This window comes from Xyrauchen texanus, chromosome 5 (genome assembly GCF_025860055.1).
Source record: "Xyrauchen texanus isolate HMW12.3.18 chromosome 5, RBS_HiC_50CHRs, whole genome shotgun sequence".
In the NCBI taxonomy this organism is placed as follows: Eukaryota; Metazoa; Chordata; class Actinopteri; order Cypriniformes; family Catostomidae; genus Xyrauchen; species Xyrauchen texanus.
In genome coordinates, this window is record NC_068280.1 from 14,357,018 (window position 1) to 14,382,879 (window position 25,862).

A 25,862-nucleotide genomic window follows, 5' to 3' on the forward strand; every position below is an offset into this window, starting at 1 on the left:
CTATGCTGGTGAGCCCACAGAGTGCCAGCGTTTCTCACCCAGTGTGATGTAGTTTTTCTCTCCAGCCCACTACTTATTCCCAGAGCAGAGCCCGCATCGCCTACGTAATATCTCTCCTTTCTGGACGGGCTCGAGAGTGGGGAACTACCATCTGGGAGGCGAAAGCTGTATGTACTAACTGCTATCAGGATTTCAAGGAGGAGATTCTTTCCCGAGAGGTACCCTCCCACATGGATGCTGTGATCGAGCTCGCCATTCGCCTAGAGAGGCGTTTCGATCGCCGTCGCCGAGCTCGCGACCAGGAGGCTACATTTTCATTTGCACCCCTCTCCGCTGCACTACCACCCTCCTCCACCACCTTGGTTCCTGAGCCCATGCAACTGGGGGGCATTCACATTTCGGCTAATGAGAAGGAGCGGAGGATCACCCACCGTCTCTGCCTCTACTGCGGTTGTGCCGCACACTTCGTGACCTCCTGCCCGGTAAAGGGCCAGTGCTCGCCAGTAAGAGAACAGCTACTGGTGAGCGCTACTACTCTGGCCTCTCCTTCGAGGTCTTGCACCACTCTTCCTGTCCATCTCCGGCTGGGCCGGGCTCTGCTGCCACCTGCAGGGCGTTGGTTGACTCTGGTGCGGAGGGCTGCTTCATGGACGACACCTGGGCTCGGGAACATGGTATCCCTCTCATGGACTTATGTCAGCCCACAGCCCCGTTTGCCCTGGACGGCAATTCCCTTCCTAAGATTCAGCGTGAGACGGTACCCCTTACCCTCACCGTCTCCGGTAATCACAGCGAGACCATTTCTTTTTTTATTTTTCAGTCCCCTTTCGCACCTATTGTTTTAGGCCATCCCTGGTTAGTTCAACATAATCCCTCTATTAATTGGGCTAAGAATACTGTCCTTTCGTGGAATGTCTCTTGTCATGTTAAATGTTTAATGTCTGCTGTTCCCCCTGTATCCTCTGTCTCTGTTTTTCAGGAGGAGCCTGGTGATTTGTTGGGAGTACCGGAGGAATATCACGATCTGCGAACGGTGTTCTGTCGTTCCCGGGCCACATCCCTCCCCCCCCATCGTTCTTATGATTGTAGTATCGAACTTCGTCCAGGTACCACCCCCCCCCGGGGTAGACTTTACTCGCTGTCGGCTCCCGAACGCCAAGCTCTCGAGGAGTATCTATCCGTAGCTCTCGAGGCCGGTACTATTGTCCCCTCCTCTTCTCCCGCCGGGGCAGGGTTTTTTTTGTGCAGAAGAAGGACGGTTCCTTACGTCCCTGCATTGATTATCGAGGCTTGAATGACATAACAGTTAAGAATCGTTACCCGCTCCCTCTTATGTCATCAGCTTTCAAGATCCTGCATGGAGACAAATTTTTCACCAAATTGGATCTGCGTAACGCTTACCATCTTGTGCGCATTAGGGAGGGGGACGAGTGGAAGACTGCGTTTAACACTCCGTTAGGGCATTTTGAATATCGGGTTCTCCCGTTCGGCCTCGTTAACGCCCCTGCCGTTTTTCAGGCATTAATTAATGACGTCCTGAGAGACATGCTAAACATCTTTGTTTTCGTTTATCTCGACGACATCCTGATTTTCTCTCCGTCTCTCCAGATTCATATCCAGCATGTGCGTCGCGTCCTCCAGCGCCTTTTAGAGAACCGTCTTTACGTTAAAGCTGAGAAATGCACCTTTCATGCCGCCTCCGTTAATTTCCTCGGCTCTGTCATTTCTGCAGAGGGCATTAAGATGGATTCTACTAAGGTCCAAGCCGTTTTAGACTGGCCCGTTCCTAAGTCGCGCGTCGAGCTGCAGCGCTTTCTCGGTTTCGCAAACTTTTATCGACGATTCATTCATAATTTCAGTCAGGTGGCTGCCCCCCTGACTGCCCTTACGTCTGTCAAGTCATGCTTCAAATGGTCCGGTTCCGCCCAGGGGGCCTTTGATCTCCTCAAGACCCGCTTCACGTCCACGCCCATCCTTGTTATGCCTGATTTGTCCAAACAGTTCGGTGGTCGAGGTTGGCGCGTCAGAGGTGGGCGTGGGTGCCATCCTCTCCCAGCGCTCTCCCTTGGACAACAAGGTCCATCCGTGCGGCGTACTTTTCGCGTACGCTTGTCGCCGCCTGAGCGTAACTATGATGTGGGTAACCGCGAGCTGCTCGCCATCCGCCTAGCTCTAGGTGAGTGGCGACAGTGGTTGGAGAGGCGACCGTTCCTTTTGTCGTCTGGACTGACCACGGAACCTGGAATACATTCAGCTCTGCCAAAGCGACTCAGCAGCGCCAGGCTCGTTGGGCTCTGTTTTTCGCCCGGTTCGATTTCGTTATTTCCTACCGCCCTGGTTCCAAGAACACTAAGCCCGATGCCCTGTCACATCTCTATTCCCCGAAGTCTCCACGGACCCCGTGGAGATTCTCCCTACGGCCCGTATCGTTGGGTCAACTGTCTGGGGAATAGAGAGGCAGGTTAAACAGCGCTTCGCTCTCACTCCCTCGCCACGCACCTGTCATAGACACCTCCTCTTCGTTCCCGCCCCCACCCGCCTGGCCGTTCTTCAGTGGGCTCACTCGGCCAAATTGGCTGGTCACCCCGGCGTTCGGGGCATGCTCGCTTCCATTCGCCAGCGTTTTTGGTGGCCCACTCGGGAACGCGACACGCGTCGTTTCGTGGCGGCTTGTTCCGTCTGCGAGCAGACTAAATCCGGGAACTCCCCTCCGGCCGGACTTCTCATTCACTTCCCATCCCCTCTCGACCGTGGTCACACATCGCCTTAGATTTCATTACCGGACTCCCTGCGTCGGCGGGCAATACTGTCATTCTCACTGTCGTCGATCGATTTTCTAAAGCGGCCCATTTTATTCCCCTCACTAAGCTCCCTTCTGCCAGAGAGACGGCGCAAATAGTCATCGAGAATATTTTCAAGATTCATGGCCTCCCCACTGATATTGTTTCGGATAGAGGTCCGCAATTTACGTCCCAGTTTTGGAAGGAGTTTTGTCGCTTAATTGGGTCTTCCGTCAGTCTCTCGTCCGGCTTCCACCCTCAATCTAACGGTCAAGCCGAACGGGCCAATCAGACTGTCGGCCGCATCTTGCGCCAGCCTATCTTTCCGTAACCCAGCGTCCTGGTCCGAACACCTTCCCTGGGCTGAATACGCCCATAACTTCGCTTCCGTCGTCTGCTACCGGCCTGTCTCCTTTTCAGAGCAGCCTCGGTACCAACCTCCGCTGTTCTCATCGCAAATCGCCGACTCCAGCGTCCCGTCCGCTCAAGCTTTTGTCCAACGTTGCGAGCGCACCTGGAGGGGTGTTAGATCAGCTCTCTGCCGTTATAGGGAACAGACTGTGAGCGCGGCTAACAAGCGTAGAACTAAGAGCCCCAGATATTGTCGCGGCCAGAGGGTATGGCTTTCCACCCTTAACCTTCCCCTTAAATCTGTCTCGCGTAAGTTAACTCCGCGCTTCATCGGTCCGTTCCGCATCTCGCAGGTTATTAGCCCCGCCGCGGTGCAACTTCTTCTCCCCAGCTATCTGCGCCGCGTCCACCCAGTTTTTCACGTCTCCTGTGTTAAGCCCGCTATTCGCGCTTCCACTCGTCCCCCCTCTCTTCCCATTCGTGTTGAAGGCGCTCCTATCTATAGGGTCCGCAAGATTCTTGACATGCGCGCTCGGGGTCGTGGTCATCAGTTTCTGGTTGATTGGGAGGGTTACGGACCCGAGGAGAGAAGTTGGGTTCCCTCTCGGGACGTGTTGGACCGTTCGCTTATCGATGATTTCCTCCGTCGCCGCCAGGTCTCCTCCTTGGAAGCGCCAGGAGGCTTCGTTGAGGAGGGGTACTGTCATGTTATGTCTCACTTCTGTTCTTTCCCTCTACTCTGTCTCCCTCTGTTGGTCGTTCTATGTTACTTTCCCTGTCCTTTCCTCCGCTCCCAGCTGTTTCTCATCTTCCCTGAGTTCCTCATTAATCCACCTGTTCCCTCTTTCCTCTGATTAGCTCTCTATTTCTCTCATCGCTCTCACTACATTCTCTGTCGGATTCTCACTCTGTGTTACTATCTCTAGAAGAAACTACAGCCCTGTGTGTCTCTGTCCAGAGTCCTGTCCTGTTGGCATCCGCCGTCACTAAACTGTTCACCGGTAAAGGCCATTCCCTATCTCTGTGCCCAGTTACCTGACGCCACGAGAGAGTGGTACTCTTCAGCTACCCGTGGACTAACTACAGCTCGAAGGAAGCATTTGTTTTGCCATTTTGTTATCGCCCTCTCTGCGGGCTGCTTTTGTTTGTATTCCTCTCAAGGAGAAGACTTTGTGTTGACGTTATTTTCTGAGCTTCATTAAAGACTCTGTTTTTATACATCGCTTTTGGGTCCTCACTTACCTTCATAACACCAAATGTGCTAAATATCCTAATTGGTATCATTACCATTTTGACACGTAGTCCCCCATATTTTTTAAATCAAATACATAAATGTCTGTTCAGTGCCAGTCCTCCCAATATGCAAACTATGCAAGTTGTGCAGTGACCCCAAACCACCAGGGGGCCCCAATGCTGTCAAAGTCTTTATAAGTAGCCTTGAACTACAATTTGTCTCAAGCAAAGTTTAATTAAAGGCTACCAAAATGCTACCATGCTACCATGCACAAATGCTTATAGAGTATTTGTTAAACTTTGTGCACCAATACTGAAAAACTCACTTTCACCTATAGTCTATGGATTGAGAAAATGTTTATTTACAGTTTCAGCGATATGACTGAAAAATGTTTATTTGCACAACAAATATTGCAGCACAACAGCACTAGTGGTAAGCATGGCCCATACAATATGGCTTCAAGGATAGTGTTGGTCACATTTGGTGTGTACAAGCAAACACTTTTTTCTGGTTTGTTGTCATGGAGACGGATCTTTTGTGTCCTCTCCCATAAAAAAATGAGGTCACCTCTCGTTCAGTGGGCAGCTGTGATGATTTAGGTAAGGCTCTCTCTCCTACTTTGTTTTACAGGTAGAGCTAACAAAGCACAAGATGTACCGACTTTATAAGTTAAACAAAAATCTGATAACTTTGGAAATAAATGACTGCATTGTTTAGAAAATTAAAAGTTTGTGGCAATTAGTCCAAGTCTATAAGCTTGGAAGCCATCTATATGTTTGTGTACTCCTAAAAGTTGACAAACTATTTCACAAATTTTTATGATATACACATTTAAAATCATTCTCTTCTGGAAAAACAGACCAAAAAAAAAAGTTTACTAATCTTGCGCTACACAGATTTTTGTCCAATCAAATCAGCCACGGGGTGTGCATTTTTAGTCTAGGCCTTCAGTGCGATTCATGCCAGTAAGAAAACACAGTTTCACAATGAATAAGATGCTATGTGCCTATCATACAGTACGTGGCAGTCAACTAATAATAACAATTGACATTTTAAAAACATGTCCACACATCAAAGCCAGAACCAAGGTGGTCTAATACCAAGAAAAATCTCTCTAATAATATTTGCAATTTAAATTTTGCTTGCAAAAAATTTTGTTTCGTCAGGGTACACGGTTACTTTTCAAAACTTGATCCAACACTGAATGCTTAAGCAGCCTAATTTACATTTAGAAAACTCCTGATGTTGTTATAACAATGCAAAAAGTACTTTGAAGTGAAAATCAGTCCTTTCCTGTTTAATAAATCAATTGCACGATCATGCAGAACATCTTAGGTTTTTAAATCCATAAGGATCTCTTTCTCAATGGCAATACCAGTAGTGATGACAGCCGACTCATCAGACAGCTTTATCTTACGCTTTTAGCTCTTGAATTTTGGACATCACTTAAAGCATTATTGCGTCACTCAAGGCCAGCTAGAAGGCCTTGACCGGGACATATTCTAAAGATCACACCCACCAAGAACAAATAAATCAATCTGATGGGCTGATGAAACTGACAATCCTGACTTTAGATGCCTATTCACTTACACTGTTGTGGGATTCTGTGGAAATTTTGAAGACCTGACGGGGTGGAGCTCAGACTCATATGCTGCTTCTGCTTCATGCCTTTGGGCATGCAATTTGTGAAACAGTTGTAACACTTTGCTTGTAAGCATTGAGGAAAAAAATCTGATTAGATAAATGTTTTTGTTTTTTGCTATTCGTCTGTAGATTGATTAGGAGTGGAAAGCGATTGAAAATACATTGGCAAAAAGGTTAATGAGAATGAAAGGATGAAAAATATTTATTTATTATTAGCCCTGAGAAATCTCCACTGAATCAAATGCTCTCCTACAACTAATTAGCAAGTACTGAAAGACGTCAAGATATGAAGACATCTTGGACATGAATTATGGCTGGTAGGAAGTCTTAATTTAAAAACAAGAATACAAATTTTCTTCTATAAATATTTTCTGGTCCAACTGTGGCGAAGGATGGCATAATGGGGTAACAGGTGCAATTATATGGCAAATGCGCTAGCGTTAGCACATGTAAACATTACAAATACTGCAATTACACATAATCTAATGCAAATATCTTAATTTTAATCATCATTGAGTTGTTATAACAGCTTCTTTTACTACTTTCATGTGGATTCAGTAGTACATGAGCATGACATTTCTAGAAGTATGTGCACACTTTTCTCGTCATGTTGGTATTTGGATCATTCCTGCACTACAGCGGCCTCTGGCTTCCTGGTTGAATGTATAACATACATAAATGTAAGCGCAGTGTAGTTCTAGCAGGAAGACTAGCAGCTGTACCTCATCATACCATTAGCTAGGTAACTCCTAGCCAATCACATGTAAGCCATTGCATTATAAGTCTGCTCACAAGCTATCACATTGCTGTTTCAGTGTGCTAACCCGGCAACCTCCTCCACCCCACCACCACAAGTTCAGTCCCGTCCTGCATGGGGGTAAATGGTAAATGGTCTGCACTTATATAGCGTTTTTAACCTTTGAGTTTACCAAAACGCTTTACACTGTGTCCCATTCACCCATTCATGCACACACTCATACACCAATGGCGGCAGAGCTGCCATGCAAGGCGCTAGCCTGTCATTGGGAGCAGCTTGGGGTTCAGTGTCTTGCTCAAGGACACTTCGGCATGTGGAGTCATGTGGGCCGGGAATCTAACCGCCAACCCTGCAATTGGTTGCCGACCCACTCTACCACCTGAGCCACAGCTTTCCTAAGTAGGCTCCTCGTCCCTCCCTCCTATCTCTGGCAGGTTTGATGGTTCCGAGCACAACTTCTTCGGACTGCCAGACGGGGCTTACGCCAAAGAGAGACATTACATTTCTGTTTTATATTCATCAAATAAATGTAATCTTAAATTTCACTCAAGTCTGTGAGTCTTCTTGATAGAAATGATATTCAGTCCCACCAGGATTTTGCAGTACTTTTCCAGATTTTTGTGGCCAAAAATTTTGCTGCGACTTTTCTCAAATTTTGAGATGCAATTTGCGTCATTTTTTGGGGGATGTTTTGCAGTGAAAAATCACAAATCATCATTATATACCTCTGTAATTGTGTTAATTACATTGTAAATGCAATTACTTGTAAATATTTTAGTGCATAATAACTTAAGAAAAAAAAGAAAAGAATCACACACACACACACACACACACACAAAAACAAACACTAAACATACATTTAAATGAATCCTGTGGATAATGGACCCTTAATTATGTTTTAATAAAATGTTCTTTTATTAAAACTTAAGGTTAAAATAGACATGCAATATATCTGCTAACTAAAAACACAAATGAGGATTCAATAATTATGCCTGTTGCAATTATTACATTATCTGATTTACGGCCATACAAACAAATAAAATTAGAGTTCATAGATTTGAGAATTTATGTACAAATTGACAGTGTTTCAAACATTTTTACATATATGAAAATGACATTTTTGTCATATTTTTAAATATATGTTGCATAGATGTATGTATGTGATCAATAAAAAAACATTTCCCCTTCTGTCGCTCTCTCCACGTTGTGTCGGAGAAGCGACACTAGGGGTCTCTCTTGAGCGCCGATATCCACCTCTGATCTATGAAAAAAGGCCAATGAGAGTTGGCAGCCAGTATTTGCATGTCCCGCCGCCGGACATACGGGTATTTAAGCGGCGCAAATACGGTAGTTCATTCAGAAAATTTCTTCGGAGCCGATGGTCTGTCTGCAGTTTGCTGCGAGTTACACACCACTACTTTCCTGTTTCCTCTGACGATCTGCATGCTGTTGGATTTGACGGTGCACAACAGCGGCTTTCTCCTACTTGTACGGCGTGCATTGTTGCCCCTGAGCGCTTCGACAGCGCGGACACACACACATACTGTGTATTAAAAGAGTTATTTCCCTTAAAAGAGTGAATTTCTCTAAAAGAGCAAAACACAGCAGCGTTGAACGTCCTTTTTCAAGATGCCCTTCCGCCCCTGTGTTGTTCCTGGATGCGGTAGAAGCCTCTCTGCTTCAGACGGCCACTGGCGCTGTCTCGTGTGTTTGGGCCGCGATCACACCGAGGCAGCGTTTGTGGATGGTTCATGTTCTCACTGCGAGAACATGACCATGACCACGTTGCGGTCGCGGCTTGCTTTCAACAGAAAAGCAAGCCACCCCAGCTGCACCCCGCATTGTTCCTTCTTCCCACGGTCCTGTTTTTCCCGGAGGTGCATGACGAGCTGACGTCTACGTGGAGAGCCCCGCTCTCCGCTCGTCTAGGTGCCACCCGCTCCACTCTCACCACCCTCGACGGCGGAGAGCGCCACGGATACGGGGCGATTCCCCAGGTCGATAGGGCAGTTGCGTACCATCTACGCCCCGGTAGCCCTACCTCCTGGCGTGGCCGCCCCGTACTCCCATCCAAGCCTTGTAGGACAACATCCTCAGCTCAGCGAAGGCCTACAGTGCGGCTGGACGCGCTGCCTCCGCCCTGCATGCAATGGCCCTCCTGCAAGTCCACCAGGCCAAAGCACTCAGAAACATGCACGGGGTGGACCTGATCCTGATGTGCTGCAGGAAATGCGCTCAGCGACCGACCTCGCCCTGAGAGCGACGAAGGCCACAGCGCAGGCACTCGGACAGGCGATGGCCACCCTAGTGGTCCAGGAACGCCATCTCTGGCTCAACCTGGTCAAGATGCGTGAGGCCGACAAGAACCGCTTCCTAGACGCACCTGTCTCCCAGATTGGCCTTTTCGGCGACACTGTCGAGGACTTCGCCCAACAGTTCTCTGTGGTGAAGAAGCAGACGGAGGCCATATCTCACATCATGCCCGCCGCACACCTGCCGCTCACGGGCCCTGCCCGTCTGCTCGCCGAGGGCATCCCCTGCGGCGAAGAAACCAGCTCCTGCTCCGCCTCAACCCGGGCCCAGCTGTCAGCCCCAGCATCAAGCACCCGCAGGCGGCGCACGCCCCTGTCTCCACGAACCCCCTCTAGGACCCGGAAGGCTCCCAAGCGTTCCTGAGACAGCCGACCCAGAGCCAAAGGCGTTAGCTCCGGAGGTGGTAAGACCGCTCTGTCCCCGGTGGAGGGCCGGGAGGAGAATCCTTTGTTTTTTCATTTGCCACACCACCTGGCGGGGCTGTGGTACCCACATTCTCAATAAAAGAGCTATTTCCTTTGCCTCTGGGTCACCTGGCCCGCAAATGCCGTTCTCCACGGCAATCTGCTTTCAGATTACGACAGTCCGGTACACCGGACGCGGCGATCCCGCCTTCCGCCTGCCCACGACTGTCCCCCGGCCGGCCGGTTCAGACGAGTCCAGAGGACGCCAACATCAGACCTCCTCCTCAGTCACGAACCCACCGCCTGCCGGGCGCGCGGAGCAAGGTAAGTGCTTTGAGTCTATTCTCAGCACCTCAGCCTCAGGCCGCAACGAAGCCACCCGACGCTGCATTACCTGTTCCGCCCCACTGCAAGGCCCCGCCGGGTACGTCCAAAATACTCGTCCCTTTGGTGCCCCTAGCGCAGAGCAGGGAAGCATGGTTTTCGCTTCCCAACGCGTCACGCTGGCTGCACCGGACCATTCGACTCGGTTATGCAATTCAGTTTTCCCGGCTCCCGCCCCCCTTCAGGGGCGTCCGCTTTTCCGCAGTACACGGCGAGCATGCCAGTTCCCTGTGCACAGAAATCGCGACCCTCTTAGCCAAGGGCGCGGTAGAGCCCGACCCTCCAACCGAAATGAGGAAGGGTTTCTACAGCCCTTACTTCATTGTACCCAAGAAAGGCGGCGGCTTACGACTAATCCTGGACCTGCGAGTTTTCAATCGGGCCTTGTTAAAACTCCCGTTCAAAATGCTCACACAAAGAAATATTCTGGCTGGTGTTCAGCATCTAGATTGGTTCGCAGCGGTAGACCTGAAGGACGCGTACTTCCACGTCTCAATTCTGCCACGACACCGACCCTTCTTACGGTTCGCGTTCGACGGCCAGGCGTTTCAGTACAAAGTCCTCCCCTTGGCCTGTCTCTGTCCTCTCGCGTCTTCCACGAAGGTCGCAGAAGCGGCCCTTGCCCGCTATGAGTAGCCGGCATCCGCATTCTCAACTACCTCGACGACTGGCTCATCCTAGCACACTCTCGAGAGTTATTATGCACACACAGAGACCAGGTGCTCCGGCACCTCAGCCGCTTGGGGCTTCAGGTCAACTGGGAAAAGAGCAAGCTCAATCCGGTTCAGAGCATCTTTTTTCTCGGGTTGGAGTTAGACTCAGTCTCAATGACAGCACGTCTCACGAGCGAGCGTGCTCAGTCGGTGCTGGACTGCCTCGCTTCCTTCAAGCCAGGCACAGTGGTCCCTCTAAAACCTTTCCAGAGGCTCCTGGGGCATATGGCGTCCTCCGTGGCGGTCGCGCCGCTGGGGTTGATGCATATGAGACCACTCCAGCACTGGCTCCAGACTCGAGTCCCGAGACAAGCATGGCACCACGGCACGCATCGGGTAAGGATCACCCCGCCTGCCTCAAAACACTCCGACCCTGGACAGACCTCTGCTTTTTACGGGCAGGAGTGCCCCTGCAGCAGGTGTCCCAACGCGTTCTGGTCACAACCGACGCCTCCCGGTCCAGGTGGGGTGCCGTGTGCAGCGGGCACGCAGCAGCGGGCCGTTGGAAAGGGGCCCCGCTGCGTTGGCACATCAACTGCCTGGAGTTGCTGACCGTCCTTCTTGCCCTCAGGAAGTTCCTCCCGTTAGTTCGGGACAAACACGTCCTTGTGAGATCGGACAGCACCACGGTGGTGGCGTACATAAATCGCCAAGGCGGCGTACGCTCCCGCCACATGTCACAACTCGCCCGCCGTCTCCACCTATGGAGACTCAAGTCGCTGCGTGCCACTCACATCCCCAGCAAGCTCAACGTCGTAGCGGACACGCTATCACGACAATGCCTGCCCGGCGGGGAGTGGAGGCTTCACCCCCAGTCGGTCCAGCTGATTTGGGAACGGTTTGGCAAGGCCCAGGTAGACCTGTTAGCCTCCCAGGAAACCTCCCACTGCCCGCTCTGGTGCGCCCTAACAGAGGCTCCCCTCGGGACAGGCAGCTGGCACACAGCTGGCCCTCGGGGCTGCGCAAGTACACATTTCCCCCAGTGAGCCTTCTTGCACCGGTGCTGTGCAAGGTCAGGGAGGACGAGGAGCAAGTCACGCTAGTGGCCCCCTACTGGCCCACTCGGACTTGGTTCTCTGAACTCAGGCTTCTCGCGACAGCTCCTCCCTGGCGAATTCCCCTGAGAAAGGACCTCCTCTCTCAGGGATGGGGCACGCTCTGGCACCTGCGCCCAGACCTCTGGAACCTCCACGTCTGGTCCCTGGACGGGATGTGGAAGAGCTAGCCGGCTTACTGGCGACCGTTGTGAATACAATCAACCAAGCCAGAGCCCCCTCTACCAGGCACCTTTACGCCCTAAAGTGGCGCTCATTCGCAGATTGGTGTTCTTCCCAATCCGAAGACCCACAGAGATGCGCGATCAAGTCAGTGCTCCTGTTCCTACAGGAGAGGCTGGACAGGAGGCTGTCCCCGTCCACCCTCAAGGTGTATGTTGCCGCCATTGCTGCCCACCACGATCCTGTAGACGGCAAGTCTTTGGGTAAGCATGACCTGATCCTCAGGTTCCTGAGAGGCGCCCGGAGGTTGAATCCCTCCCGGCCAGGCCTAGTTCCCTCCTGGGATCTCTCGGTAGCCTTGGCAGGACTCCAGAGACCCCCCTTCGAGCCGCTTGAATCAATTGGACTCAGGGCCCTCTCTCTTAAGACGGCCCTGCTGATCGCGCTCGCCTCTATCAAGAGGGTCGGGGACCTGCAAGTGTTCTCTGTCAGCGACACTTGCCTGGAGTTCGGTCCGGCGGATACGTCTGTGATCCTAAGGCCGCGACCGGGCTATGTGCCCAAGGTTCCTACCACACCATTCCGAGATCAGGTAGTGAACCTGCAAGCACTGTCCCGGGAGGAGGCAGACCCAGCCCTTTCGTTGCTATGTCCAGTGCGCGCCCTGCACATTTACCTGGACCGCACACAGAGCACCAGATGCTCTGAGCAGCTCTTTGTCTGCTTTGGGGGACGGCAGAAAGGGAATGCCATCTCCAAACAGAGGCTCGCCCACTGGGTTGTTGACGCCATCACACTGGCTTATCACACCCAGGCCGTGCCCCTACCCTTGCGGGTCCGGGCTCACTCAACAAGGGGTGTTGCGTCCTCATGGGCACTGGCCAAGGGCACCTCCCTAGCAGACATCTGTAGAGCCGCGGGTTGGGCAACACCCAACACCTTCGCGAGGTTTTACAACCTCCGCGTTGAGTCGGTTGCGTCTCGTGTTTTCTCAGGTCCGAGCCCATAGAACTCGGTAACACGTAGACTGACCGGCCGGGTGGATCGCTTACGCCCTGCGCCCTTTTCCTGGCGTCAAGGTTAAGTAGTGCGCCTTTTTTCCCAGAGCCCCCACTCCGAGTCGGGACCCTGGTCGATTCCTCCTCAGCCCTCCGGGTCCGCGGTTCAGCGGAGGAACTCACCGACCCAAGCCACTCGCGGGTACCCTGATGGCTACCCTGTACTGGTATAGGTGCTCCACAGGTAAGGCCTCCTGCTCGGACTCCCCTGTGTGTAATTCCACGGTTCTGTCCCTTACTGAGCGGACCCCGTGTCTCCCTTAGGCAGTTACAGCTGCCCGGTCGCCGTGCTGTAGCAACTCCCCCTTCGAGGCTGGATCTACCACCGCACCATACTTTCCACACGAGTCCTAAGGCGGCCGTGTGACATGTCTACCTCTTTTCCTCCCCAAGAAAAAGGGCAGGTGTGGTCTCCGCGAGGGTCTGGGTAAGACCCCTTCCCTATATGCGTGTAAGGGCCCCGGCTGTGATTGCTCTATCGCGAGAAACATAGAGAGAAAAGAGGCCCAGCCAGGCTGGCCCGTTCCCATGTTGGCAAACATCGCCTTGTTCCCCTCTCAGGGTAACTAGAAGGATCCCGATGTTCAGTATGGGGCACTGGGGAAGAGTGCGTGCAGCCAGGTACAGATGATGCGCGGCACTGGATGAATCCCTGCCCGCCTCTGTATCGGCAGTCCACGTACACGGTTCAGCACATGGCAAGATTGGAATGGGTCCCCTAGTGTCGCTTCTCCGACACAACGTGGAGAGAGCGACAGAAGGGAACGTTTGGTTATGTATGTAACCTCCGTTCCCGAGGGAGGAACGACACGTTGTGTCTTTCCTCCGCCATGTCGCTGAACCGAGCCACTGTTGTGGCCGGACCATTTCCGGCTCCTCAGAAAAATCCTGAATGAACTCCCGTATTTGCGCCGCTTAAATACCCGTATGTCCGGGGGCGGGACATGCAAATACTGGCTGCCAACTCTCATTGGCCTTTTTTCATAGATCAGAGGTGGATATCGGCGCTCAAGAGAGACCCCTAGTGTCGCTTCTCCGACACAACGTGTCGTTCCCTCCCTCGGGGAACGGAGGTTACATATGTAACCAAACGTTATTTTTAGCAAAGTGTTCAGCATAAATTTACATTTTTAGATTTATAGCCTACTGTATTAATAGCACTTCAAATTCTTATCACATTTTAAGTGAATGTTAGGGATTCTTTGTATAAACGCAGTTTTGTGTCTCAACAATAACACGATTTCATATTTAACATGAATTTGAGTTCATTTGAACTTTTCATACCTTTAACTTTTATACCTTTGATTTGCTTTTGTTTGGTTCTTTGTGACATTGTTGCTTGTCAAACAATTATGTTATTTTTATTATGCTCAAGTATGCTGAGTCTAAGTAAACTGTGAAAATATTCCACTGTTTCATTTAGCTTTTCGTGTATTGTGTAAGTTTGCCAAGGTTAAATTCAAATATCTTGCTTTGATCTACACTCTGGCAGGGGCAGAGCCAGGAGTTTTTCAAAGGGGTGGCAAGACAGGGGCAATGATCAGTCTGTGGTGGCACAGAAATGTTCTGGCAGCATTTTTATATCATCGGACTGTGTGTGTGTGTGTGTGGGGGGGTACGGTGACCTTGGTGTGTGCACATGTTAAGTTTGTACATTTGTACAGATATGATTTCACCTAGAAAGAACTAAATTATGCCAAAAAATGACAAAAAAAAGAAGACTAAAACAGCAATTGCGAGTGGGGTGGCCAATGGGGTGGCCAGGCATCAGTCCATGGTGGCCGCGGTCCCCCTAGCTCTGCCACTATAATCTGGAATCGTTAACTCTCAAAACTATAATTACTAAAACTAAAACTGAAACTAAAATATATAAAAACAAAATACAAATGTGCTTACAAAATAAAAACTAAACTAAAACAAACAAAATCATTACTGAATCTAACTAAAACTAAACTGGAATTCATAGCAAATCTGAAAACTATATAAAATAAAAAACTGATTTGAAAATGCAAAACTATAATAACCTTGGCTGTGGCATAACTAAAGTTTGTTGGCTATTAAAAAAAAAGGGGGATGAGCGCTTCAATATGTCCCACTCAAACTTTTAATTTAATTTAAAATTGAATTGCCCAGACAGATTTTAATTTTTCTTCATTTTGCATATGTATGCATTTTTGTATGTATCAAATGTTTGCGATATTGTTCTGTAGCTGCAAATTTATGATAACATAATGACGGCTTAACAAAATATACAGTACAAGGTTAAAAGCTTGTGTCTTACATATCAAATAGATAACAAATCTGTTCCCCAATGAACTTTATTAACTCAGTTCCACTCAGTGCGAGATGTTTACATCATAGATTACTGTGACAAGGAGGTGGGCAGGGCCAGGTCTTGAGGACACATGCCCTGGGGTCGGATTCATGAAAATGTTCTTAAGAAAAAAATTAAGAAAGTTCTTAGGATAAATTATAAGAAGTTCATAAGAACGATCCTAAGTGCAATTCTTGAAAAATTCTTAAGAAGTTCTCAAATATTTAATAATAAAAAGATAGGCTTTGACATTGACTGATCAGCCTGCTCATGGGCTTGCCTTGTCTAAAAGCCTACTACAAATTCAATACTTGAACACTGGTAAATTGTAACGATAAATTTAACTATTAACCTAGCAAGTAAAAAGCACCTCACCATAATTCTTTTGAATGTAAATTGCGTGAGATGTGAGATGACATTAACAGTCAAAGGAGAAATGACTAACCATTTGATGACTCTTAATTTGACATGGAGGAAAAGAAACAAAAACTTCTGTAGACCAGAGCTGTATGATCCTGTCAAGGAAAATGTTCTCCTTGGGAAGCTTGATAATAATATCACGTCTATGTGCCCAACTCCGATAGAGATGTGGATGAAAAAGCAAGTGTCCGCTTTCTAATGTTTTAATTATTATGTTTCTATGAACTCACTAGATATCGTGGAGAGCGCTATATGCAGCACATCCATTAGCATGATTGGTCACCACATTAAGAAGCTTCAAAACAACATTTAATGTTTGAATTTGGTGATAGCATTTACAAGCTGCTTCTTAAATTTTTTCTAAAGAACAATCTTAAGGCAAAAGATAAGAACATTCTTAAGAAGTTTATTCGGGAATACAAATTATTCGTAACTTTACAAAGTTACAAATTAAGAAGAAAATGATAGTTAATTCAATACAATGGTAGTACTTAATAATATTAATAAAGCTGAAATACAAAAGTTAGACTTTTAATAAGCTGAATATAAGACTACATTGTAGCATTCCACAAAAAACAATTTTGTTTACATTTTATATGTAAAAAATGTGACGGCCCGTGAAATGCTTCCCAGTTCAGTTTTCAAAACATATTTATTCAAATGGAAAAATAGAAGAACGGTTTGAAATGTTCATTATTAATGTTTTCCAGTTACTTCATAATGGATAATTGATTTTTTCTCTCTCCTTTTATTCAGTTTTGTCCCCGGTGTAACAAAACCGGATTGTTTTTTAAGGGGACAGAGGGTGTAAAATTGTATTATTATTAATTATGTGCTTTGGCAATTGATTCAACAAACAGCTAAAGAACTACAACATGTAACAGTTTTGAGTTGGTGGATTGTTTACTATTAAATGATTCTATCCCAGACGAGCCCTCAATGTCACAACTCCAGATTGAATTTTGAAATGGTATGAGGGAGAAGCCCTAAATTGTTATGTGCTGTGGCGAATGAGACAACAAACAAGGATCATGTGGTGTAGCCTTGTGTGTAGCCTTCTGTAACTGTACAGTTGTAAAACCATTTTTGACACTGTAATGCTTTGATTGTAAGTTATGACAACATGTCATACTTCATCTCTTGATCTCACCTTCACTCTCTCCTTCCCTCGATCGGTCTCATTTGTGCTTCCTCTCTTTCTCCCCTCCTTCCTGTCAAGCACTCATGCCCAGTGGCATGACGTCACCTTAGATGTGCTTGCAGCCACACAAGCCGAGCCAGCTTGCACAAAGACTCAATGCTGTATTCTAGAGTGCATAATGTGACACATTTGAGTGTTGTTTTCTTTCTTGGACCAAGAGAGAAAAATATGTAATAGCAGGACAAGCTGTTTGTTGGAGCAGTTCCTAGTTGTGTTTGTAATGATAACTGTTGAAGCTCTCTCTTTCTCATGACTATTGAAGATGACTATTTTTTCACCTTAAAATGAAAATGTTGACTTAATTTATTGACCTTCATGTTTTTTTCAAGACTTCCTTCTGTGAAAAACACAAAAGGAGATGATGGAGGGTAGAATGTTAACCTCAGTCACCATTTTCATTTTTTGGAGAAAAGATGCAATGAAAGTGAATGAAAATATATAAATCAGTAAATGTCACACCATTTGGTTTGTTAATTATTTTAATTGTTAAAGGGCATATACAACTTTATAGGTCTATATACTGGTATATAGATAGCATATGCAATCTATAATATATAGTGCTATAAATGATCTATTCCCTATTCATATACTCCTCCATAAAATAAGAGATTATAAATGTGTGTATGCAGTTGGTGTTATTTACTTATAGGTGCTTTGTAGGTGAGCAGGTTTTGCGTAGTCTTGCAAGCCAATGTGCCCTCCTCAATTTTTCATTACCAAGATTGAGTGTGAAGCACCAGAGCAGGAATGGAGACAGGAAGAGCAGGAAGGTGTGTGTTGTAGAGAGAGAGAAATCCTGGAGTAGCACACATCTAAGGATCAAGAGAGAGCAACTGGGATGCGTTGCCATAACAACGAATTCAGCAGGCCACCTACTAGCTTGTGTGTGTATGTGTGAGATGCAGGAAAGGATAGAAAAGGCTAGGATGCAGATATGTGTGGATTGTGTGCCAGTGTGGATTGCTGAGTGTAAAAAAGGTGTGCATGAAGCTTGCTTGTGATTGGTCACACCTCTCCTGTCTTTGTGTGGAGTGGAGTATGTTGGGTAAGTGTCCGTCCTCAGAGCCGCCTTTTTCTGATGGCTGCATCGCGGGAGCCAAAGGAGGGGTTCGCCTCCATCCCTCCCTCCCTCCCTCTCTTTCTATTTCTCACACCCTCCATCCTCCCTCTACTAGAGTAAAAACAATAAAACTCATAATGGAGAACGGCTGAATTTAGCTAGAACACATGGATACCTTTCAAAAACAAAACCAGTCTATCAGCCTCCCCAACAGGCGCTAATGCTCTGTAAGTCCTATAGAGGGTTATAAGAAGCACATTACTCTGTCTGAACAGAACAGTAAGACAAACAGGCTGGGATTTGAGTAATGGTACTTTGCCTGCCATATACACACGCACGCACCAGGAGAGCAGCAGCTCCATGTGGATGATGTCATCCTATCTGCATCCTGCAGTGTTAGCAGCGCTGCTTCAGACCCTTTGTTGCCCTTTATGCTAAACTCGGACCAGTCTTGCTTTCATTTGGCATGGTTAGCTAAGTATCGAGGCATAGCTGATTTATAAATGTTAAAGTAGACATCCACGCTAACAGAGATGCATTTCTTCAGATGGGATCTTTTAACTCATGTGAACATACAGTGGTCTTTATGCTTCTTATCCAAATTAGGGTTCTACTACTGCTTGTCAGATTGTACTTCATATCCAAGATATGAAATAAAATATATATAATTTGTAATTGTCTTATATACAGTGGTATAGAATGATGCAATATGCTCCTTCTCTGATCAGTTTGGATTAATTTCTATATTAACTCAAATTTAATAGCTGTATAAACTATCCATAACTTTATGAATTGTGCCTAAATCCCCTGGTTTGGGTAATGCTGACTCAGTTCTCTCTACAGACCTTGTAAATTATTAAGGGATAGTTCACCCAAAAAGAAAAATTCTCTCATCATTTACTCACCCCCATGCCCTCTCAGATGTGTATGACTTTCTTTCTTCTGCTGAACACAAACACAATTTTTTAGAAGAATATTTCAGCTCTGTAGGTTCTCACGATGCAAGTGAATGGTGACCATAACTTTGAAGATATAAAAAGCACATAAACGCAGCTTAAAAGTAATTCACAAAACTCCAGTGGTTAAATCTATATATTCTGAAGCAAAATTATAGGTGTGGGTGAGAAGGAGATCAATATTTAATCTTTTTTAATATAAATTCTCCTCCCTGCCTTGTAGGTGGCTATATGCAAGAAGAATAAAAGAAGAAAGTGAAAGTGGAGATTGCTAGTAAAAAAGAGCTTAAATATTAAAGTGATATTTCACACACACAAAAAAAATACAATTCTGTCATTAGTGACTCAACCTTGTGTTGTTCCAAACCTTTTTGGCTTTCTCTCTTATGTTGAACAAAAAAAGATTATGTCACGCAGAATGTTCATGCTGCTCTTTTCTATACAATACAAGTGGATGGTGATCAGAGGCTTCTGTCCTCGGAACACAAAAGAAGATCACCCGTGCTGCTCTTGTCCATTCAATAAAGGTAGATGTTTCATATTATCTGTCAAGCTCCAAAAATTACAAAAAGCAGCATAAAAGTAGTCCGTCCAACTTCTATGATATTCCAAGTTTTCTTAAACCATGTCATTCAGATTAGCACCTTATTCAGATTAGTGCCATTTAAAAACATTTATGGGAAATATAATGAGGCTGTGTCATTTCAGTAGATAAAGAACTCCAGAAAACACAAGATTTGGAAAATGTTATGTGATCTAGGATCTTTATGCAGCTTTATATAGTAGTTGCCATTGAAGAGATTGTAATTCTAACCACCACACAAATGTTTGGAGGGTCTCTCAGCATCACCACCAGATTGGTGCTACCTGGTCAGAGTCCTGTCTCAAATAGGCACTTCCCCTTCCGGTACAGGGAATTGCAAAGGAATACAGAAGTACTCCCCCCAGTGGATGGAGTGTGTATTTTGGAAGTGTGGTGTCTTCTCTGAGCACCTAGTCTATTCTTAACATCCCTCTCCCCATAAAAATAAAAAGAAAGTCCACAAATTATTTTTATTTTATAATATATAAAACAAAAATATATTTTTTATATTTTATATATATAAATATATAGTTGTTTTTTTTTTCTAGAAATACATTTTTTCAAAAAGGGTGGCTCCAAAAAATCTAACTGTTAGCTACTCAACCTAGCCCTTACAGGTTCCACTGGTGTGACCTCATCCTCACATAGGTCTACTCCAGAGGTATACAGCTAAACCCTGTCAAATAATTTTATAATTTAAAGTTAAGAACCGCAAAGAGTAAAAATAGTTAGCCAATCTCTAGCACTCTTCACACTGTAAGTTTGAATGATGCTTGTAAAAGTTTGATGGAACCTTTCAATCACACCCAGGGCCTGATAGTGGGGAGAGGACGTAAAAACATGTTTGATTTTTATTGAGCTCTGCTTCTAGTAAATCCAATATGCACAGCACAGCTCTTTTTGTGATCAATAGTGACGCATAGCCTGGGGTCTTTCTGCCTACGCACGCAGAGGGGCTTATCGCTGAGTTGTCACTATAAGGTCACATTTGGCAACATACGATCACATAACCTGGATAACCTTTATGCCACTAGAATTGGAATTCAATTTAATTTTAATTTTAATTAAAATACTGGTGTGACAGTATAGCATCTTAAAAGTTGCCACAACCCCCGCTCTTTCTCCTCTGAATATCGGTATTTCAGGGTTCTTATAATCATGGAAAACCTGGAAATATCAGGGGGTTTTCATTTGTGATTTCCAGGCCTGAAAAACTCATAGAAATATTTAAAAACATAGAATTGTATTTCTTGTTATGCTCAGCTCTGAAATATTTATTTGTCCTGATATTGCTCTTTGTGAATGCAATCTCTTTTAAATTACTTTTCAAATTCCTTGAGTGTCTGGAAACGTCAACTTTTCTTTTGATAAATGTGTGGGAATCCTGGTCTTTACAATTATCTGTCTTGCAGTTTTTTTTAGTATTTAAGTAGTATTTAATTTAAGTAGGCCTACCAGTTTGGAATCGTTTTGAACCCATTGTCTTAGATGGTTTTTCTTTTCTACCTTTTTTGGCAGCTGGTTGGTCCCTTTTCTTTAGTTTCTGAAAATGTGTATTTCAATTTAGGAAAGTAGGAGTTAACAGAATTTTCTTTGTGTGTGTCTCTCTAGGTGATGTATCTCCGATCAGTATGTCACCTATCAGCCAGTCTCAGTTCATCCCTCTGGGAGAGATTCTGTGTCTGGCAATCTCAGCCATGAACTCTGCCCGCAAGCCTGTCACACAAGAAGCGCTGATGGAGCACCTTGCCACCTGTTTCCCAGGTAGCCCTCCAAACTCTTATGAACACACACACACACACACAGACACACACGCACACACGCACGCACACCAACACACACACACACACACACACACACACACACACACACACACACACACACACACACACACACACACACACACACATTTACTCAATCTAAATTAGACCATACCATACTTCTATTGTTTTTATATAAAGATAATTATAATTACAATGGACAAATCCAAACCCTACCTCTAAAAGAAAACTTCTGGCATTTTTTTTTATTTTAAATGTATGGATTAATATTTGATCTAGTTGAGGACATCTCCAGATGTCCCCAAAGGGATGTTTTTTCATAATTGGTATTTATGGAAAGAGATAACTGACAGGGGAGCTCATCTCAACCAGGGCAGCAGAGTGAGTTTGAAGATCACAAATGTTAATAATTTTAAGATTTAAACTTCTTTAAGCACTGAGAGTAGCTTTATTAGGTGTCATTACCAAACCAGGCAAAGTGTTTCCCAAAGCTACATTTAACATTAATGCTGTCGCTGTCCATTGCTGAAATGTAACGGAGTAACTTCATTATATTTATAAGTAAATGTATAAATCTACATTTCAATAATGGAGTAAATAAGAAAAGAGACCTGTTATGCCCCTTTTTACAAGATGTAATATAAATCTCAGGTGTCCCCAGAATGTGTCTGTGAAGTTTCAGCTCAAAATACCCCACGGATCATTTATTATACCATGTTGTAAATGCCTCTTTTTGAGTGGAATAAAAATTTTGTGTGTGTCGCTTTAAATGCAAATGAGCTGCTGCTCCCCGCCCCCGACATACTAGCTCTGGTCTCTGTGAATACAATCAGAGACGATGCACAATGGTAACTTTAGCTGCATTAGCCGTGGAATCAGCTAACAATTTGGAAAGACGATTTTGCAAACATTCACAAAATATTAAGTGCGATACTTAAATCTTCAGGATATAAAGCTGGAACACGAACAGTTGGTACTGATCCATGCTTGAGAATCAAATGTTTTGAAAATCCTGCTTTATATTGACACTCATAAAAGTGAAGTTGCATAATAGGTTCCCTTTAAATATGTTATGTTCATTTTGTGCAGAACCATACATTAGGAGATTTTTACACTATCACTGCTTAGTTCATCAGTATGCCCCATGTCCTGTTTTTCTGCGGTGAAATGGTTGATCCCTGTTGGACGACTTGTCCCGCATTGTGTCCCAGACTGAAGCTTTAAAATGCCCAGTGCCGTCCTGTTTAAGGGCTCAAAATGCTCAAGTGTCCAGTATTCCTGTGATAAAAAGTTGTCAACCCTACCTGCCAAAGACAAGCATATATTCAAAAAGAGGTTCATCGAGATGTCAGTATTGACAAAACATGGAGGTGGAAGCTACGCAAGTGTAGGTCTGCTCTTTGCCACTCCAAAAAGATTGCTGTGGCAATAATACAATGTTTTGTGATGTGCTCGAGAATGGCTTTTTGACACTTTTTTCTTCACTCCCTCTGAATTTAATACACATAGTTGTCTGCAAAATCATCCCACGCATAAATCAGTGTAGGCTAATTAATTGTTTTTGTATTCTTTTATTTATCTATTTTATGCATTAATTATTATTTTGAATTGTTAATTAAAATAAAAAAAAATTTGAAAACATAAAAGTATCCTGATATTAAAGTCTCATTGTTTACTGTGTTAAGTTCAAGCACCTCAACATTACTTGTGGAGTATTAAGTGTCATTTTGTGATTTTTCTGCATGGTGTCTCTGTACAAGGTTTTTAGCGCACTACGATTACTCCAGAGCACTCATAAATCTATAACCATTTTCAAGTACTACTTAAGGTTTGATGGCTTTGGAAAATAGGTCACAAAACTAAGATGAATTGTAAGATGGATTCTACAATCTACTTAGGCTTACGATGCTTTTGGGAAACGAGACCCCTGGTTAGTATTTGAGAATCATAATTTGGAAACAATCCATTTATTTGTACTTTTATAAATATTTAAGTTAATTTACTTTTTGTCAATCACACATCACACTATACCATCACACATTATATAAAAAATTCACACTTTCATTCATACAAAAATGTACTTGAATGTTGATTGAGGCCTTTATTCAATGGCCAGATATTTATTCCAGCACCAGAACCCTCTTAATTCCAGGACATGTTTTAACATGGATAATAAAGAAGTTTGAAGAAGTAACATTTTTTAGTCAAAAGCACCCCAACCGAAGAATCACAAACCAATATTTTTTGGAACAAAATACAAAATTTTGTTTTTTTCTGTTCTGCTGTAATTACTGGTTATGAATGTTAGCTGTGACTGTTGTGGAGTTGACAATCCAAATTGGTTTTCTCAAGACACGATTTTCTTTTAACTGTGTAGAGTGAGCCTGTTGTACACCTTATATTGCCTAGCAGTGTGCAAAAGTGCATAGTGTGCAAACTTCACCTGAATAGGGCCTATTCAGGGCTGGAATGGTAATCTGGCATACCGGGCATTTTCACGGTGGGCCGATGCACTTTGGGACCGATCAGGGGCGGACTGGCCATCAGGAGAAACAAGCGGGCCGGTGGGTTGGCCACGAAACGGGTCGAATGGGCCCCGATAAGCTAAAATGAGCCGCCACGTTATGCAGAACGGACCACAAAATGCCGCCGCGATATGCAGAAAAGGACAGCGAACAGGAACCCCCCCACCCTTTTGGGCCAGTTGCTATGTAAAATCCCAGGCCGATTTCTCTTCCCAGTCCAGCCCTGGGCCTATTTGCCTTTCCTTAAAGAAGGAGTGAAAAAAAGAACAGAGTCTCTGGTTTGCGTCATGTTGGTATGGCATCTATTACAGTATGATGTAATGGCAGGCAACCCTTAACCCTGACGAGTTACAGCTTATCTGCTCCTTTATCCATTATGTGTCTGTATGTGTGTGTGTGTGTGTGTGTGTGTGTGTGTGTATGTGTGTGTGTCTCTGTGTTTGAGAATTTGAAAAGCTGATTTGGGTAAAGTGAGGACTGGAGTGCAGTGAGGACACCATGCACCTTGTAGCATAGTATGTAATTTCCACTAGAGCCACCAAGCGGAATTGCAAAAATAAACATTATTATCAAAACAGCTTTCTGAATATGCCCTCTTCTGCCGTTGTTCGATGAGGACTCAAGATGGCGCCGAGTATGGCTGCTGCGTTGCGAGCTCCGTTACAACACTGCGGTTTATTGTTTGTTTTGTTTACAGTTCTTTGTTTTTTTGTCTTGGATGTTGTCTGCCTTATTGTTTACGACAGACAAACGCTTTTGGACATTAGTTCTACAATCACACATCGAAAACCGGACTTCAAATTCCTTAATGCCGACCCGCTGTTTACAAACACGCCGGCGGAGCCCTTTGTCTGTGCTGCTCGGCCGCGGAAACGCAGAAGGAAAAGAGGAAAACGAGCCGGCGTTCTCATCAGAGTAAGACGTCGTGCAAATCGACTCCCGCTACCCAGTATACTACTGGCAAATGTTCAGTCTCTGGACAACAAACTCTGCGAGCTGAGAGCGCGGATCTCTTTCCAACGAGAGACGAGGGACTGCTGCGCTATGTGCCTTACAGAAACCTGGCTGTCTACGGAGATTCCAGACTCGCCATCGAAATCACGGGCTTTTCCGTGCACCGAGCGGACAGAGCGTAAAGACCTCTGGTAAAAGCAGAGGTGGTGGTGTATGTTTTATGATCAACAAATCATGGTGTGATCAGAGGAACGTACATTTCATCAAGTCTTTTGCTCTCCTGATCTGGAATATCTCATGCTTCTGTGTCGACCATTCTGGCTGCCGAGGGAATTCACAGCGGTTATCATCACAGCTGTGTACATCCCCCGCAAGTTTCGACACAGACCGGGCACTCAGGGAACTGTATGGGTGTATAAGTGAGCAGGAAACCGCAGCACCCTGAGGCTGCGCTCATTGTTGCCGGGACTTTAACAAAGCCAACTTCAAAGCAATCGCCCCAAAATACCACCAACACATAAAGTTCAACACACGAGGGGACCGGGTTTTGATCATTGTTACTCTCCCTTCCGGAAGGCTACAAATCCCTCCCCGCCCCCATTTGGCAAATCGGACCATTCTTCCGTTCTGCTTCTGCCCGCTTACAGGCAGAAACTGAAACAGGAAGCACCCACCCTCAGAACGATCCAGTGCTGGTCGGACCAATCAGACTCTGCGCTACAAGACTGTTTTGATCACGCCGACTGGGAGATGTTCCGGTCCGCCTCTGATGACGACATCGAGGTTTACGCTGACAGCGTAACGTGTTTCATCAGGAAGTGCGTAGAGGACGCTTGTTCCGACCAAAACTATACGGATATACCCCAACCAGAAACCATGGGTTAACGGCGATGTTCGCGCGGCACTCACTGCGCGGACCTCCGCGTTTAATTCTCCTAACACGGAGGAGCGTAAACAAGCCAGTTATGCCCTCCGTAACACTATCAGTGCAGCCAAACGCCAGTACAGGCACAAGCTTGAAGGCCAGTTCAACACCACTGACTCTAGAAGTATGTGGCAGGAATTAACACAATCACGGACTACAAGCGGAATAAAGTCTCCGCCATGAACACCGCTGCATCTCTCCCGGACGAACTTAATACATTTTATGCTCGCTTTGAGGACAGTAACACCGCCCTCGCGGAGAGAGCACTCGCTGCTGACGCTACAGAGG

The 25,862-nt window shown here is 45.8% G+C and overlaps 1 protein-coding gene across 2 annotated transcripts in view; it reads left to right on the forward strand.

Moving 5' to 3' along the window:
* The window catches only part of stox2a (storkhead box 2a), a 97,361-nt gene that overhangs the window by 57,287 nt on the left and 14,212 nt on the right, over window positions 1-25,862 (forward strand). For both annotated transcript variants that reach the window (XM_052126904.1, XM_052126905.1), the window contains exon 2: window positions 21,001-21,153. In XM_052126904.1, coding sequence (XP_051982864.1) covers window positions 21,001-21,153 — 153 coding nt within the window. The remainder of the gene's footprint in view (window positions 1-21,000; window positions 21,154-25,862) is intronic.